The sequence below is a fragment of the Drosophila ananassae genome, chromosome 2R (genome assembly GCF_017639315.1).
Source record: "Drosophila ananassae strain 14024-0371.13 chromosome 2R, ASM1763931v2, whole genome shotgun sequence".
Taxonomy (NCBI): domain Eukaryota; kingdom Metazoa; phylum Arthropoda; class Insecta; order Diptera; family Drosophilidae; genus Drosophila; species Drosophila ananassae.
This window is the reverse complement of record NC_057928.1, coordinates 12,470,057-12,486,646: the sequence shown is the minus strand read 5'-3', so window position 1 is coordinate 12,486,646 and position 16,590 is coordinate 12,470,057. Positions and strand designations below refer to the sequence as shown.

Genomic DNA, 16,590 nt, shown 5'->3' with positions numbered 1-16,590 from the left:
ATGGAAGTGGAAACGCTGATCGGCAGCTCCAAGATACTCAAATATTGGGCAAGTCTTTTGATAGGATTGGTGCTCTTTTTCTCCATAAAATATTTCATTAAAAATCCCAAAAGAAAACCTCAAAAAAAATATACGCTAGACAATGAAGAGGATATAGAAGGTATAAAGTGATTTAGTGATTGAAGAAATATAATAATCCTCCTTTTATAATCACTTTCAGTTGAAGAAACCGATGAACTTCAGCCCGCCTTGGAAGAGAAGCCCCACCTTCCGTTTGTGGCCGGAATAAACCTTAATCCGAATGGAGCTGAACGATTCTACAGATTAGTTCAGGGACGTCGCAGTATTCGCTCCTTTAGGAGCCAGTCCATACCAGATCTGAGCATTATAGAGGACTGTATCCGGGCAGCGGGAACAGCTCCCAGTGGTGCCCATACGGAACCTTGGACATTCTGCGTTGTGGAAAACTCGGAAGTGAAACAATCCATCCGCGAAATCGTAGAACAGGAGGAGCTGATGAACTACAGCCAGCGGATGCATCCGCAGTGGGTCACGGATCTACGCCCCCTGCAAACCAATCACATTAAAGAGTACCTCACTGTTGCTCCATATCTGATACTGATCTTCAAGCAAACCTATGGCTTATCCCCGGATGGACGTCGAAAGAGGCACTACTACAACGAGATATCCACGTCCATAGCCGGAGGTATTCTTCTGTGCGCCCTCCAGGCTGCTGGGCTAGCTTCCCTAGTCACGACTCCCTTGAACTGCGGCCCTGCTTTGAGAACCCTGCTCCAGCGACCGGTGAACGAGAAACTACTCATCCTTCTGGCAGTCGGGTATCCTGCCGAGGACTGCAAAGTTCCAGACTTACAGCGAAAAGAATTGTCCAAAATAATGGTCAAATATTGATTTAATTAACAGTTTTTCAAAATATAAATTTTACAATAAACAAACCAAATTACATTTAAAACTATACTATATATATCTATGTTTAGTAGCTCTATATTTTATAAATTTACTTAAAACAAACAATATCCCTAAAAACTGTAAAGTTTTCAAAAACCTTATATCATTTATCAAAATATGATCCATTTTAACGACAATTTCAAATTCAGAGGATCAATTGTAAAATAAAGTATAATATTTAAACTTGTGAAATTTTTTTTCCAATTTGGTTTCAGCGAAAGCTTTGTTTTTTAACTTAAAATTTAAAATTTGTACAGTATTTTTTATTTTTTAGTATATTTGAATTCTAAAAATAGTTTATGTTTTTACAACACTGGCAACTATCGATTTGAATATATCGATATATACAAAACTGTGTGACCATTTTGCGACGCGTTTTCGGTGTTTCGGGAGATTTTGACAAGCAAACGTAAGAAGATAGCAGAAAGCGAATTGATCAAAGCGGAAAGTCGAAAAAGTAGTTCGGTGCTGTGTAAAATATTCAATTCAAGTGCTGTATTTTCCTGAACGCCTTTCGGCCCCGAAAAGTTGCAAAAGAACAGAGCAAATGAAGTGGGCGGAAAATTCCGATTGCAACCGAGGTAGCTAATAAGTGTCCGCGAATGAGAGCGCAAAGCAGATGGTGGAGAGCGTCCCGCGCATCAGTGTGTGTGTGTAGAAAGCGGCGCTAAAAACCTTGTTGGCATATTAAAAACGCACGTAATTCAAAAAACATAAACAAAAGGAGTCAGGCCAAAGGATAGGCCATTGTGAAATTAAGAAGAAAAAAAAAGGCTTGGCCAGAATCGTGGGCAACAGTTGCAGAGGAGTAGAAACTGGGGACGAAAACAAAAACGCTTTGAAACGCAGTCGCCGCCAGCGTGTGCGTGTGTAGTGTGTACGTGTACGCGCGTCAGTGTATGTGTGTACGTATAATAGAACGAAAGGAGAACTGTGAAAAAGAAAACTGTGGCAGTGAGAAGTGCAAAACGCGGCTGATAAAGACTGTGATAATCACAAAACCGCGGTGCAGCGCCAACAAATGGTTGAATAATAACATTTAAGCCAAAACACCGAAGCGTTGGTGGAGAAGAGAAGTCAAGGGGGGCCACCAGTGTTGCACATCGCATTGCTGCACAACCCCACGCACTATAATCCAACACTTTCCCCCGCAATTCAATCAGACGACTACTATTATTTTGGTCTTCTTTCCGACGGCGAGGTGAGTGGGGGAGTGGTCTCTATATATTCGCCCGATCCGATCTGATCCGTTCAGATCCAATTGCCATTGCTATTGGTGCTCCCGTGCCGACTGCGCTGAAACTGTACCATATTGTGGAAGCACGGAATGGATGGCATGCGGAGAAGTACAGTGAAGACTGGCCAAGTGGCCTGCCTGTTTATTTGAATCTAAATGCCTTGAAAAATCTGTTAAAAATATTACAAAAATTATAGTCTGTCAATAAAATCAATTAGTCGGAAACTAGCAATAGAAGCCACAAAAAATATATATATTTAAATAATAATAATAACTAAGATAATGCCAGTTACTTGCAGTATGTATTTGTATTATAACTACCCTTTTTTCTATCCCTTTTTGCAGCTTAACAATGCGACACGATAGTCAGGCACTGGACTTTTTAATTTGTTTCTATTAAGTTAACTTTTATTCTCTCCCAACTACGTAAGAAGTACGTAGAACATCACCCATCAGCCGGAAAGAGTCCGTTTCAAGAGTAAATAGCTGCGAGATGAGTCGATTGCAGAAGCAGCACCAGCACCAGAGCGACATTGTGTCGTCAACGAGTACGAGCTCCAATAAGTCGCGTCGCAAGAACAACCAGCAGAACGCTGAGGCCAGGGAGGAGGAGGAGGAGGATCAGATCCAGGTGCTCCAGCACCTGAACGGCCATCATGCCAACGGGAGCAGCAACGGTGGAGGTGGGGGGAAGCGGCGCAGGGTCAGCAAGTCACCCGCCACAGCTCCCATCAGCAATGGGACCAGCAAGAAGTCGAAGACCAAACACGCTAATGCCGGGAGCTCCGGGAAGTCCCTGGCATCCTACAACCACAACAACAACAATAACAACATCACCAACGGGCAGTACAGTAACAGCAACAGTAGCAGCAAGAAGGCCACCTACAGGGTCACCGCCTCGCCGGAGACACCACGCTCCCCGTCACCCCAACAGACCGGGGATGTGGTTTGCATTTCGGATGCGGAGAGCAACGAAGAGCGGGAGGATTACTATGACCAGGACACGGAGGAGGATGAAGAACCGCCGGAGGTGAGGGAGCCACCCGCCGCCAGTCGACCGACCAATGCCAGTAACAGCAATGCAGCAGCTGCCGCAGCGGCGGCGGCGGCCGCAGAAGCAGCAGCATCGGCCCCGGCCACGCCCACCTATGCGGTGCCCACCAGCAATAGTACGCCCCTGGACCTGGACAACGAGTCGCATCAAAAGGACCTGGAGGTGGTCACCGATTTGCGATCCTATGGTGAGTTTTCAAAACTAAAGTTATTAATTTTTCATTAAATAAAGTGTTAGAAATAGATACTCTTAAGGGTGAGGGCAAGAAGGAGTGGTGGCCCTCACTTGTTCAATGTCGAGTGGCGTCTCTGGTGTCCTTTCGAAAGTGGAGCACATGCCTTCAACCTTGACACACTTACCCAGAAACACTCTACCCGGCTTGTCTTCGGTCTTCGGGCCAGTTCCAAAACTAGACTGACGACTGACCTCTCCGGTGGGCAGGAAGGCAGGCAGGGGGAGGGCGAGCATAGTTCACAATACACCCCACTTGAGGTCGAAGTCAGGCATAGTGGGATGGAAGCACTATTTATGTGTGTACAAATTTCTAGTTATATATTTTTAATCTAAAGTTAGTTAAGAGTTTGTACCTTTTTAATTTTTTTTTTTCAAACCAAAACCCTATTATATTTTATTTTTATTTCTACCCACTGTACTGCTAAGTACTATACATGCTTGTTTGCATAAACGGAAGGTGGTGCCAACTGGCTACTTATTTACTTGAACTTGACAATGCAACTCGCCAAACATCGAGCATAGATGGAACACGTTTGCCTCTCGGATATAATTGCCCAGGTCTGATAGGCGAGGTGCCTCGTTCTCGAAGTACTCTACAATTATCTGAAACTGAATAACAATGCTATCGGAACGGATAGGTGCCCTTCCACAAACACGATCAGTACAAGTACAGTGCTGATAAAGTTACAACTCTAAACAGAAGTCGCCAGACGCGATTACATAAACAAATTAATACCATTTCTCCATCTCCATCTGGGAGGAGATTATAGCCTCCACTTGTTGCTGTTCACATTCTCTCGCTTTTTCCGTTCATTAAACTCTGCCTGCCTAGTCGCCTCTGCCCTGCCCGGCCCGGCCGCACAAAAAAATACACATTTTTGTGTTTAAGCATTTCGGTTTAAGAACCTGACAACAGAATATAAAGCGATGCCAAGGCCAAGACGGCCGGCGTCACAGGACGGGTTAAAAATACAGAGACAGTCTCTAAAGATACGATACGAAGCTATGTTCCCCCAATTGATATGACTAATATGACGGGTCTATAGAGAATATTTTTTATAAATTTAAACTCATAAAAATTCAATTAGTTAGTCTATATGTTTAAGATTTTATTTCTTTTTGTTTATTTTTAAATTATACTAAGATTAAGATAGATTATAAGGCTATGATCTATTATCTCTTCTCTATATCAGAAATTTTAAAAATAATACTAAGATTTTAGAAACTATTTACCATATTTTGGATCCAATTTCTATTCTATATCAGAAATTATTCAAATAATACTAAGATTTGAAGAAAAATAGTACTTAGAACCAAAAATCCATCATATCCGTAAGGTTCTTGGCCTTCTCTCTCCTTTAAAATGTAATCTTCTTGACCCAAACTACCTTCTTATAACTTCTTCCTTTCATAAGTTAACAACTTCTTACCCTTACCCCTTAAAACTCCTTATTGTTGAATCAATAATTTCGGCGAAAAAGCTATTTCCCTGCCACCCACCCGAGAAATGGGTTCATTGGTCCCTTTCAGGAATTATTTTGGCACGCGTCATCCCGTGAGTGGCCTGTGTTTTGCGCAAATTACCTCGACTTGTTGTTAGCAACTTGAATTTCAAATAAAAACAACAGGTACAGATGCAGATACAGGTTTAGTTGATTTCATTAACCCCTCAATTTGAAAGTTGTGTGTCAATGTTCTCTTATTTCGCAATAACTCGAAATCCTGATGAATTTGTCCTTTAAAGTTCAAGGATGAAGAAGAAAGATAGTGATGGTGGGCTTTCATTTGTGATGACATCGTGAGGCATTAATGTCTTTAGGGATGTGTTAAAACCCTATTCCTAAATTAATCCCCCCAGCAGGCCTGTCCTGAATACAATTATTCAAATATTTGCATATAAAGTCTGGCGAAATGTCGTCTGGACGGGCCTTGGTTGAATCGTAAATTCAGTAATCCTGGCTAGACGTCCTGGGGGCCAGTGAACCTTTCTATGCCTATTAGAGAGCCCAGCATCCATCTCTCTCGTAGTTGGCCTTGTCCTTGAATTCGGGATGCGCAGACTTGTGGTCAGTGAGAGTTACAACCCCCCACCCACCTGCTGCCCAATCTGAAGAAATTCTCCCTCCCAGATTAGCAACTCCCTAAGACATTGCTTTCGTTTTGCCTTTCGCATCGTTCGCATGTTTACCGTTAAGCGTTGTTTGTACTTCCCTCCCGCCCCCATATAACGGAATCAAGTGTCTGGCACGTGCTAGGCTGGTGATAAAAATAAAACGCGATAATTCGATTCACATGTGTCGGGGGGCAGAAGAATGCAAAAACAACTATTTTTATCGCCATCGCAGCCCACCCGTCGCTTGTCTTTTTTATTTTACACTATTTTATGTGTGGCCAGGTACTCGCATTCATTACCGTTTATTATTTTCTCCTTTAATTGATTAGTTTCGTCGATAAGTAGCCCTACTAATTTACATTTTTTTTCTTTATTTTTTAGTCAAATTGTACAGTGATGAGGCCGTTAGTCTCAATGACTTTAAAATAATTCGAGTTCTGGGCACAGGAGGTGAGTTTCCATCACAGATAGTCCTTTAAAATAGGATAACTTTTTAATTAAATCCTTTCCACAGCCTATGGAAGAGTGTTTCTGGTTCGGAAGCTGACTCGCCACGATGCCGGAAAGTTGTATGCCATGAAGGTTCTTAACAAGATTACCGTAGTCCAGAAGCGTAAAACCGCAGAGCATACTAAAACGGAGCGAGTGGTAAGTAAAAAAACATTTAAATTTAAATATTTTTTAGTCATTAATTCATTAAAAATATGAAATAAATTTATAAAATACTCTTTCAAACATGTTTAAACATGTTTTCATTTCTTTTAGTTTCATTTACCGTTACCTTTTTTGGTCAACATGCCCTGCGTGCTCTTTTCGCAATCACTGCAACACTTTATTTTTTTTCCATTCTTGGCTCGGTTCAGGTTCTTCTTCATTTTAATGCCGACAATAAAGTGCAGCTTATTGGAATTAAAACTTGGCCAGTCAGCGACAACCTTCAAAGTCGCACGTACAGTTTCCAGAAGCAGGTCCAGAGGAGGAGAAAACTAGTAACGGGACAAAGGGGAAGGTGGAAAGGCGGAGTGGCACTTTGGGGGGGATGTGTACATACATATGTTCTTGTGACCCACTTAGTGACTTGTTCTTGTTGCACCGGCAAGAAGATAGCTCAGAGAGAGAGAGAGAGAGTAACTGTTGGAGTCAAAAGAGAGGATAAACAGAGAGTAGGATGTAAGAGATAAGAGATAGAGTTTTGGCAAGGAGGTGGGTTTAAAAAAGATAAGAAAATTCATAATTTTAATACTCAACTAACATTATTTTAGTTTGAAGTAATACATTTTAAAAGTACAAGTTGATTTGGGAGAGAGGCTCTCTTGAGATCGTAGTGGAAGTAACCGGTTTCTGTTGCGGCATTGACTCTCAATAGCAAATCAATGAAAATAGAAAACAAAAAACAGAGAAAAGAAACAGGAGAAAGACGAAGAAATTGGTTAAATAACTGCAAACAGGTGTAGAGGCGCCAGAGAGGGATGGAATGGCTGCAGTAGATAAGCGGCGCATTGTGTGAAAGATAATTTGAAAATTGGGCGGGCTGTCCTGTTTTCAGTTATTTTTGTATCTATGTATGTATGTGTGCTATTTTCGTTACTCCCTCACTCCCACTCCCACCCCCACACTCACGCACTTGGCTCGTTCAAGGTACACTGGCTGTGCCACTAACCCAGTTATTATTACTAGTACACTGCGAGAAATCGTCGATAGAGAAAAACACATAAAAATAATTATTTCTCGACCGACAGTCTATAATTTGCCAGGTGCCTGCCCCTGCCAGCCTGCCTGCCAAAATAGAAAGGAATTAAATAAACGAACGAACGTGAAATGTGAAAGTTTCCACCATCTGACATAATGAGAGCGAGAGACGAATTCATTTCATTAATTTATTTTCGAGTACTTTTCACTTTTTTATTCATCTTTCGCTCGAGTATTTTGTTTTTGGTTTTTTTTTCTCCCCCCACAAAGTATAAATCTTTATGCCCAGAGCAGCAACTAATTAGCAAAAAAATAAACAGACAGGCGGGCCAGCAACAAAAAACGGGGGTTTTGTGGAAAAAAACATCAAAAGAGCACTCCAGGCAGTCAGATAAGGGAAAGACCATCGATAAGGGCTTAATAACTAATAATCTTTATCTTAAAAGATGCTGATAAGCCAAATTATTTATTAAAATTACTTGTAATCTTCCATTAAATACCACTTCCCATCCTCTTCCAGGTACTGGAGGCCGTCCAGCGCAGTCCCTTCCTCGTAAGTCTTCACTACGCCTTCCAGTCCTCGACTAAGCTATACCTGGTACTAGGTGAGATATCACCCCTTATTGTCCCTCGAAGCCAAACTAACCCTCGAATTCTCTGAATTTCAGATTTCGCCAAGGGCGGGGAACTGTTCACACATCTTTATCACTCCGAGCACTTCGAGGAATCGCGGGTGAAGATCTACATAGCCGAGGTAGTGCTGGCCCTCGAACAGCTGCACCAACTGGGCATTATCTACAGAGACATCAAGCTGGAGAACATCCTTCTGGATGGCGATGGACACATCGTACTCTCCGACTTTGGACTCTCGAAGATCCTCACCGCCGAGAACGAGTACAGGGCGCACAGCTTCTGTGGAACGCTGGAGTACATGGCGCCGGAAATCATCCGAACGGGACCGCCCGGTCACGATAGTGCCGTGGACTGGTGGTCGGTGGGGGTGCTTACTTTTGAGCTGCTCACTGGCGCCTCGCCGTTCGCCACGTCGGACGGACAGAGCCAGCAGTCAGAGATCTCGCGGCGCATCCAAAAGGAGCAACCACTGATCCCATCGTCGTTCAGCGCGCACGCTCGCGACTTTGTCCTGAAGATGCTGGAGAAAAATCCAAAGCGACGCCTGGGTGGTAACCATCGAGATGCCAGCGAGATAAAGGAGCACCCCTTCTTCCAGGGCATAAACTGGCAGGAGTTGCGGGCCAAGCGTCGGAAGGCTCCCTACAAACCGCCCCTGACCTCCGAGGACGATGTGCAGAATTTCAGCAGTGAGTTCACCGACATGGTGCCCGAGGATCCCGAGTGCGAGGCTCCGCCCAGTCGGATTCGCCTTTTCCGGGGCTACACCTACGTGGCCCCGGAGCATCTGGAGCAGATGCGCCGCGACAACCATTGCCACATCGAATACTGCAATGCAGGGCTGCAGGTGAGTCTTGAATCCCAAAACTTCCATGACATTGAGACTAAAGTAGTGTTTCTTATTCCAGAACATCCCCTCACGACCGGATGATCTCGAATTGGGCACCCGCACCGTCAGCGGAGCCTATGGCACCTGCCACTTTGTGAGCGACAGCTCCACCGAAATGGTCTTCATGGCCAAGGTGGTGCCGCTGTCCAAGTTCCGCGCCTCGGAGGTGGACGCGCTGATATCGTGCGCCCTGGACAGGAACGGGCACAAGAACATCGTCAGCTATCATGGCGCTTTTCGGGATAAGTGCGAGACGTGGATAATCACTGAGTACCTGTGCGGTGAGGAGCTCACCGGACCCATACAGCGTGGTCGTCTGGACGAGGAGGCCTGCCGCGAGATCTTCTTGCAGCTGGTCATGGCTGTTCAGCATGTCCACTCGAAGCGTTTCATCCACGGCGACCTGAAGCCGGAGAACGTGATGTTCGAGAGTCGGGAGGATAGAAGCGTTAAGCTAGTGGACTTTGGCAATGCCTGGTAACTAATAGATAACTGATTCCACTGGAACTGCCCCTCATGTTACTTCTTTAATCCAACAGCTATAGCAGCAGCTTCCAGACCTGGAAGGACAAACCCCGATACACGCTGGACTACGCACCGCCAGAGCTCCTAACCGATCCCAACATGGTCACGTATTCGCCAGCTGTGGATACCTACGGGCTGGGAGCCACGTTGTACACCATGCTGGTGGGGCATCCACCTTACCGGCAGAGTATGACCGATACAGACCACAGCGCCGCGGCGCACCACAAGCTGCGCAAACGCATCCAACGGGATTCTTTCAATCAGCGCTCCAAGCGATGGCAAAATGCCTCCGATGAGTACCGCCGCCTGGTGGGATGGTGCCTGCAGCGCAATCCCTCGGATCGGCCCAGCTTGGAGCAGATTCTGGAGGATCCGTGGCTGCAGTACGGCTGCAATGATCCGGATGTGGACATAATAGTGCCTGTCGAAGAGCAGGTGGTGGTGGACCTCAGCGAGGACACCATGGAGCAGCCGAGCATAGGTACGTTAGCCGGTAAACCGGATTCGGAGGGAATTGAGCAGGAAGTGCCGGAATCCTCGCTGGTCCACTCGGCGGAGGATGAAGGCATCAACCTGCCTAGCGAACCGGTGGTGGAGCTCCGGACCAATGTGAACACAGTAATTGCGCCATCCGACGACGAGGACCTGGTGGTTCACGAACGCTTCGATCCCGACTTCGAGGGCCTGACCGACTTCCACGGCTTCGATGAGAATGCGCCGCCCCTGCGAAGGCCCACGGACTATGACGAGTTGCCCCTGCCGATGGATGATCTGGAGCAGATGCCGCCGCCACCACCTCCACCCGCTGACACAGTGCTGATCCTGGAGGAGGCCGCCGGCCCGACGAGACCCAGAACGCGGCAGCAGCGGCGGACCGAGAGCCAGCTGCTCACGATCAGTGGGTCGACGGTGGCGGAGGAAGACAGCAAGGCTGGCATGTACCTGCTTATGCAGCAGCTTCCGCCTCCGGCCGAGGTCGTCGCCGTGCAGCCGCGACTCCCCGCCAGAATGACGCGCACCGCACCCCGCAGTCTGCCCATTGCCTCGCGACCCTCCCTGCGGGATGAAGACGACCTGTATGGATTCGGTAACCTGAAGGTCTCGTGGCGGAAGTCTCGGGCCAGTTGGAGGCACTTCTGCGCCCTCATCTACGGAGTGCAGCAGGTCCTGAAGCACCGGTTCAAAAAGCAGCGACGCGTCTACTGCGCCCCCAGCATCAAGGTGGAGAAGATCGACGAGGCCTACGAGAAACCGCTGATCTTTCCGCGGCCCAAGCCGGCCAGGCCGAAGCGCGCGAAGCCACCGCCCAAGGTGCCACGTCCGCCGACGCGCGTCCAGCCCGAGAGGGCGAGGGCGCTGCGCCAGCGGTACGTCTTCGAATGACAGGGAGCCAGAGATGATGAGGTAGTGGAGGTGGAGATGGAGCTGGAGCTGGAGATGGAGATGGAGGTGGAGGTGAAGGAGGAGATCAAGGAGGAGGAGCCGGACGAGGAGGAGGAGGAACTGCCAGCGGTGCTGCAGTGGACGACCGACTTCAGCTGACAGACTGTGACCCGATCCGGCAACAGATACGGGTACTACGGATACGGATACGGATATGGCAATGGCACTGAGACAACAACAACAACGAGACACCGGCCAGAGAGTGTGGACACTCCACACACTATTATCCACACACTATCGAAGGCAGACAACAACAAGAAAAACAAAAACAAAAACACACACAACTGAGAAAGAATGAAGAGGAGACGAGGCGAGGGCCAGAATGGAAGGATCATCCGCATACCGCACCAAAGATCCTCTCAATAATTATTTACGAGTTTGTTATGCATTACAACCCACTAGACTTAGTTGAAGCAACTAGCTTGTCACATTTCAAACTAACTTTAAACTTAAACCAGAATCGCAAACTACAAAGTACGCAGCAACACACACACACACCTATACACCATTTGTTGTGCTAGTTAATTATTTGAATAGCTTAAATGTAAAAAAAAAAAACAAATTAACAAAAAACATAAAACTAAAAAAAAAATGCAAAAACTAGGAAATCAATGGACAACAAAGATCGAAAAAAAATCACTAATTAGAAGCCAGAAGGGAGACCCATTACTCAGTCCACTTATATTTTTAGGTCGGAACTATCACTACTCCCCCCCCTTAACTGAAAACCAACCCAGGATAGAGATAGCCACCCATGTCCCATTGCACTGGGAATTGTAAATTCCGACTGCAACTCCCGATCCCTAATCGATTTCCAAACTAATTTCAGTGCAAAAAAAATTACACAAGTTGCCCAAATTCAAGACATCCATTACGATGATACCGCGGAAACGAGGCAAGAGGCACCATCGCATCCATCTGCTCCGGAGTGCCGAGCTGCGGAAGCTGAGGGAGTGCGAGTGCTGTCGCAGGCACGCCCACAAGCAGATAAGCAGATGAGGAACCGCTGATAGTCCTAGTAGGAGTTGTTATAATGGCAATCACATTTTAATTGTTTTGTTAAGTATTTTCTTTGTTTAATTCCCCTCCCGCGAGTTAGACCTATTTTATTTATGGTTAAGCAATATGAAACAACCCCCCCATGGAAGCCAATAAAAATCTAAAACAATGGATCATACTATTATTATTATTTTTATATCATTTTTTTATAAAGTGTATTATGTTTTTTAGAAGACAGCCCCGCCCCTCTCCCCTCCGCCGAAGGAAATCCCAAAAATCAAACCACATATCTCTGTAAATTTGCTATAAAGTCGATAAAAAAAAATAATAACTGGATGTTAATGTATAATTATATAAAAACTCGGTGTAAATTTTAGTATAAAACAAATAACATTTATATTAAAGTTGCCTTTTAACAAGTTGCCTTAGAAAACAGATGGATGGAAAAAAAAGGAGTAGCGATACGAAAAGTTAAACTAATCCGTACATTTTAGAAGCTAAGGACCTGTTTGGCAAGAGTTTTTATATCGAATTGACATCAAGATAAAGATCGGCTAAAGCTAATTAATTCGTCATAGGTTAAGATCCGCAGTAGCCCCTCCCAGAACTAGACCATAGACTCCACCACCCACATAGATATGGGAGGTCAGGAGAAAGCAATCAAATCGTATTGAAACCGATTTTTACAGTTCGGCCAAAGTGTTATACGGATTATATGTAGTTACAGGATAGAGGAGAGATCCTTGGAGGAAGAAGAATGTGGACAGGAGTGGAACAGGAGAGAAACAAGTTGCTAGCGATTAAGTCACCAAAGTTTGTAAATAAAACCAATATCAAAATGCAGTTAAAATAAAGCATTTCCAATTACATCCTTGTTTTTCCTTAAAAATGTTATCCTTTTTAATGTTTTTTTTTTGTCTCTGTGTATTTTTACATCCTTAACCTATCCTGTCGCTGGGATGCTAGTGTTTCCGTTTCTTGCCAGCCTTCTGCAGTTTTCCGCCTTTTCCGGCCGACTTCTTCCCGGCGAACTTCTTGCCCGTGTAGGTTTTCGTATTGGATCTGCGGTTCTCCTCCCACTTCATCTGCTTGGCGGAGGACTTGTCCTTGTTGAAGACGGCATTGCTCGTGCCCTGGCCCTTCACCTTGGCGCTCTCCTCCAGCATGGACGAGAAGTCGTCGGCGGCAGCGAACAGCGAGGACATGTCTGTTGGAAATAAATAAAATATAGTAGATGGAAAAGGACTCTTTGGATCGTATAACGTACCATGACTCTGCTTGAGGGTCTTGGCGAAGCTGCGTCCATCCACCATGCTGCCGGAGTCCTTGCGCGACTTCTTGGACTTGGGCGGCGCATCCAAGTCATCGTCATCGCCATCTTCGTCCGGACTCTCGGGCATGTCGCTGGTGTCGCCATCGGAAATGGAACCCTCGTCATCATCATCGTCCAGTGGCTCCAAGTCTATGGATCCTGTTTCGTCGTCCGAATGATCCTCGCCAGGACCGGCCATCTCATCATCATCATCCTCCTCTCCCAGGTCATCATCGCCCCAGTCGTCGTCGATGTCCTCCATGTCGTCCTCCTCTTTCTCTGCCGACTTCTTCTTCTTCTTGTCCTTCTTGGACTTGTCCGCCTGCATCTCGCCGCCCAGCTCCTCGAGGAAGTTCAATTCGTCCTCCTCCTCTTCGGCATCGCCGCCGTCCTTGAATTTCTTGCCAAAGTAACCGTCCAGATAGGCTTCGAACTCGTCGTCGCCTACCTCTCCCTCCTTCAGGTACTCCCCATCCCCCTCGGCGTCTTCATCGCCGTCGGCATCCTCCTTTTTCACGCCCTTCTTCTTCTGGCTCTGGGCCACGATCTCCGCCTGCCGCCGCTTGTGCTCCAGGAAGTTGAAGATGAACATCTCGTCCTCGGTGCAGTTGGCCTTGGTCAGTGACTTCACCGGCTTCCCACGACCTCCTTGCGCCATGTAGCGCTTGTGGGCCACGGTGGCGCTTTCCGCCGCCTGCGAGTTCTCCAGCTTTTTGGGATTCTTGAACGCGAAGCGCTCCAAGAAGTGTGGCAGTCCGAAATCCCTCAACGGATCACCATAGTAATCGATGCGGGCCTCTAAAAAGAAAGACAGTTCCATCATTTCAGAATAAAAAGGATAACTGGAAACTCACGCTGAAGGATCTGTTCGGCAAAGACCTGGACAGTCGGATGATAGTGATTGCGCAGCAGCACGAGCTCATTCCGAAGGGCATAACCTGCTCCGGCAAAAGCAGGAACGCGGTGATACGGATCGTACTTGCAGGAATCGATATCTCGCACCTTGGACTCTGTGGCTGCCACGCTGGCATGATGCCACGAGGAGCCATTGCTCTTCTCGTCCTTTTCCTCCTTCGACTGGGACTTATCTTCGGTCTCTTCTTTCTCCTCCTTCACGTCCTTGTAGACCTCTTCATCGTCGCTGCCAAACTTGTCTAGATCTGCATCTGTTGGCAGAATGACTGCAGCTCCAGCCGCTACCACTTCGGACGCTCCGCTGCCTCCTACCAGCTCCCGGCGCATGCGCAGCAGCTTGTGGAGAACGATCAAGCAACCGGCTGCAATGTGGGGGGGAGCGTACAGCGTGATCTGCAGGAGGCGCTTAATGAACGCCTGGGCCCTGGCCACATGGTTGTCGATGTGGATGGCGCGGTGCACGATGTGCAGGAGGTGAGCCGCCGTCTTGCTGCCCACATTGACGAGATTGAGGTCCAAGAGCTTCACGTACAAGGCGTTGTAGAAACGATCCGACTTCTCGGTCTTCACCGTGATGAGTTGAAGGAGAAGTCCCAGGGTCTGAATGCTGACCCGAATGTCCGCCAAGTGGACCAGCCGATAGATGGTGTCCTGCATTTCCTTGTTCAGCAGCTCTCCGTTGCTGTCCTTCGCCGGCTGAGCTTCTACAATGGCTTTCTGTAGACACCGCAGGATGGCCTGCATGGTGCGATTGTTCACCGCTCCCTTCTGGACCAGGACCTTGAACAGAGCGAAGCAGATGTTGACCAACTTGGTACAGACCTCCGGCCGGCCGGATGGGGCGATGCTGGAGAGGAAGCACAATGCAAAGTGTTGGGCTCTCTCCGAAATGTTGTTCCGGAACAGAAGCTTCTCGGCTTCCGCCACAATCACGCCGCACATGTTCGGATGCCGCTGGGCCACTTCACTGAGATGGTGCAGCGCCTTGGAGGCGACTTTCGGCACGGGATCACCCAGTTTGTTGATCAGCATCGTCAGCAGCATCTGCTCCTTCTCTGGGGCGAAGGACAGCAGCCTAGCGGCCGCCACAATCGAGGAGTTCTTGTTGTGCTCCTGCCCCGTCTGCAGTCCCTGCATCACATTCTTGAGAAACTCGTGGTACTGATCCTTCAACTCGCTCTCGAAGTACCAGTAGGCATAAATGCGTCGCTGCTGCTCCTTGTGCAGCGTCTCGTCCTTCTTCAGCTTCTTCCAATCTGCACCGCGGGTGTGGATGGCCAGCAGCTTCCTGTTGGGCGGCAGCAGCACCTCCTGCCACAGATCCGTCAACACGGCAATCACATCGTTGCTGGCCTTGTTGGAGAGCTTGCAGAAACCGATAAGCGTTGTGAGGGCTTCTAGGTTGCCCAGGGGATTGCTCGTCACCAGCAGAGCTCCGGCGTTGGCCCGATCCTTGGCCGTACCTTTGTGGAGAGCGGTCTGCAACCAGCGAGCATCGGTGGGGTTTCCTAAAATGGAAATATATTAACTATAAGACCTCGGAAACTTCTCTTCCAACCTACGCTTATTGAACGTGTTCTTCTCCGCCTCGAAGGAACTCTTGCAGAGATTAAACAGCTCCAGCTGCTCGTTCTCCTTCATGTCCAGCACTTCATCGGTTGAGGGATAATCGGGATGCTAAAACAAAGAACATAGTAGTCTCTTTCTCCTCTTAATGGTGACTTGTACTTACCACATTGTACCACTTCTTTTGGGACGCTTCGTCCTCGTCCGCCTTGGAGTGGTACTTGTTGTGCTTTTTAAGGACAGCTCCCAGTTCCACGTCGCTATCGCCCTCGCTATCGGATACACTCTTCCCAGCTCCATCCTCATCGAACTTAATGCGCTGCGGTTTCTTGGACTTTTCTGTGCTTCCTGCTGGACTGGATTCATCCTCGAACTTTATTTTATGTGATTTCTTAGCCTGATCCGGTTTGGCTCCGTTTTTGTTGAAAGGCTTTTGGCCATTTTGTTTCTGGTTTTTGTTAAACTGCTTCTGAGGGGCTCCGTCATCATTAAACTTTATCTTCTGGGGCTTCTTTTCGAAACCAGGCTTCTGTCCATTGAATTTCTGGTGGCCTTTGTTGAAAGGTTTCTGGGCTAGAGGTTCGCCATCGTCTCCGAACTTGGTCTTTTGCTGCCTTTGGCCATTCTGGTGACTTTTGTTAAATGGTTTCTGCGATACAGCTTTACCATCCTCCCCAAACTTGATTTTTGTGGGCTTTTTCACCTGCTCCTTGGGGGCAGCGTTCTTGGAGTGGTCCTTTTTGTTGGGCTTGGCTACAGCCTCGCCCGAGTCGTCGAACACGATCTTCTTGTTTTTGGGTGGTCCGCCCAATTGCACACCTGAGGCCACGGCTGCCGGCATCTTTTTATTTATCAAACTGTTAAATAAATAGCATTAAATAAAAAGAATGCTTCTGCACGTGTATTTCAAAAACATATGCGTTGTAGGGTTGTCAACTAAAGTGATTTTAATGTGACCATCTTACAATTTGATGAAACCCTACCGCGTCTGGCAACGCTGTTCAGGGTTGGA

At 47.2% G+C, this 16,590-nt stretch overlaps 3 protein-coding genes and 1 long non-coding RNA gene across 6 annotated transcripts; 2 read left to right on the top strand and 2 right to left on the bottom strand.

Annotated features, from left to right (window-relative positions):
- On the top strand, positions 1 to 1,786 carry LOC26513994 (iodotyrosine deiodinase 1). The gene is made up of 2 exons (XM_014910073.3): positions 1 to 160; positions 221 to 1,786. Exons 1-2 carry the CDS (start codon positions 1 to 3, stop codon positions 910 to 912), a joined length of 852 nt encoding a protein of 283 aa, XP_014765559.3. The 3' UTR covers positions 913 to 1,786.
- LOC6493421 (chromosomal serine/threonine-protein kinase JIL-1) lies at positions 1,305 to 12,652 on the top strand. 2 transcript variants are annotated; one of them, XM_032454272.2, is made up of 8 exons: positions 1,305 to 1,378; positions 2,552 to 3,447; positions 5,989 to 6,057; positions 6,122 to 6,255; positions 7,817 to 7,901; positions 7,965 to 8,776; positions 8,838 to 9,295; positions 9,358 to 12,652. In XM_032454272.2, the coding sequence occupies exons 2-8, from the start codon at positions 2,700 to 2,702 to the stop codon at positions 10,724 to 10,726; spliced, it is 3,675 nt and encodes a 1,224-aa protein (XP_032310163.1). In that variant the 5' UTR covers positions 1,305 to 1,378; positions 2,552 to 2,699; the 3' UTR covers positions 10,727 to 12,652. The 2 variants fall into 2 exon arrangements, with proteins under 2 accessions (XP_032310163.1, XP_014764375.1); XM_014908889.3 differs by lacking the exon at positions 1,305 to 1,378 and adding an exon at positions 2,028 to 2,170.
- On the bottom strand, positions 5,891 to 7,232 carry LOC26513831. 2 transcript variants are annotated; one of them, XR_001408903.3, is made up of 4 exons: positions 6,860 to 7,228; positions 6,659 to 6,738; positions 6,389 to 6,593; positions 5,891 to 6,238 (listed from the first exon to the last, which is right to left on the bottom strand). It is a non-coding gene; the product is annotated as an uncharacterized LOC26513831 (long non-coding RNA). The 2 variants fall into 2 exon arrangements; XR_004310883.2 differs by having other exon boundaries at positions 6,389 to 6,738; positions 6,860 to 7,232.
- LOC6506525 (uncharacterized protein F23B12.7) lies at positions 11,304 to 16,546 on the bottom strand. Its single transcript, XM_032454273.2, has 5 exons — positions 15,745 to 16,546; positions 15,575 to 15,689; positions 13,952 to 15,520; positions 13,053 to 13,895; positions 11,304 to 12,992 (listed from the first exon to the last, which is right to left on the bottom strand). Exons 1-5 carry the CDS (start codon positions 16,417 to 16,419, stop codon positions 12,748 to 12,750), a joined length of 3,447 nt encoding a protein of 1,148 aa, XP_032310164.1. The 5' UTR covers positions 16,420 to 16,546; the 3' UTR covers positions 11,304 to 12,747.
- Positions 16,547 to 16,590: the final 44 nt, after the last annotated feature.

Coding starts and splice junctions, on each gene's coding strand:
- LOC6506525 (XM_032454273.2), bottom strand. CDS start 16,419: ATGCCGGCAGCCGTGGCCTCAGGTGTGCAATTGGGCGGACCACCCAAA. Junction 15,690..15,744: donor AAAAGAAGTGGTACAATGTG/GTAAGTACAAGT, acceptor TCTTTGTTTTAG/CATCCCGATTATCCCTCAAC. Junction 12,993..13,052: donor GACCCTCAAGCAGAGTCATG/GTACGTTATACG, acceptor TATTTCCAACAG/ACATGTCCTCGCTGTTCGCT.
- LOC6493421 (XM_032454272.2), top strand. CDS start 2,700: ATGAGTCGATTGCAGAAGCAGCACCAGCACCAGAGCGACATTGTGTCG. Junction 3,448..5,988: donor CACCGATTTGCGATCCTATG/GTGAGTTTTCAA, acceptor TTTATTTTTTAG/TCAAATTGTACAGTGATGAG. Junction 8,777..8,837: donor ACTGCAATGCAGGGCTGCAG/GTGAGTCTTGAA, acceptor TTCTTATTCCAG/AACATCCCCTCACGACCGGA.
- LOC26513994 (XM_014910073.3), top strand. CDS start 1: ATGGAAGTGGAAACGCTGATCGGCAGCTCCAAGATACTCAAATATTGG. Junction 161..220: donor CAATGAAGAGGATATAGAAG/GTATAAAGTGAT, acceptor AATCACTTTCAG/TTGAAGAAACCGATGAACTT.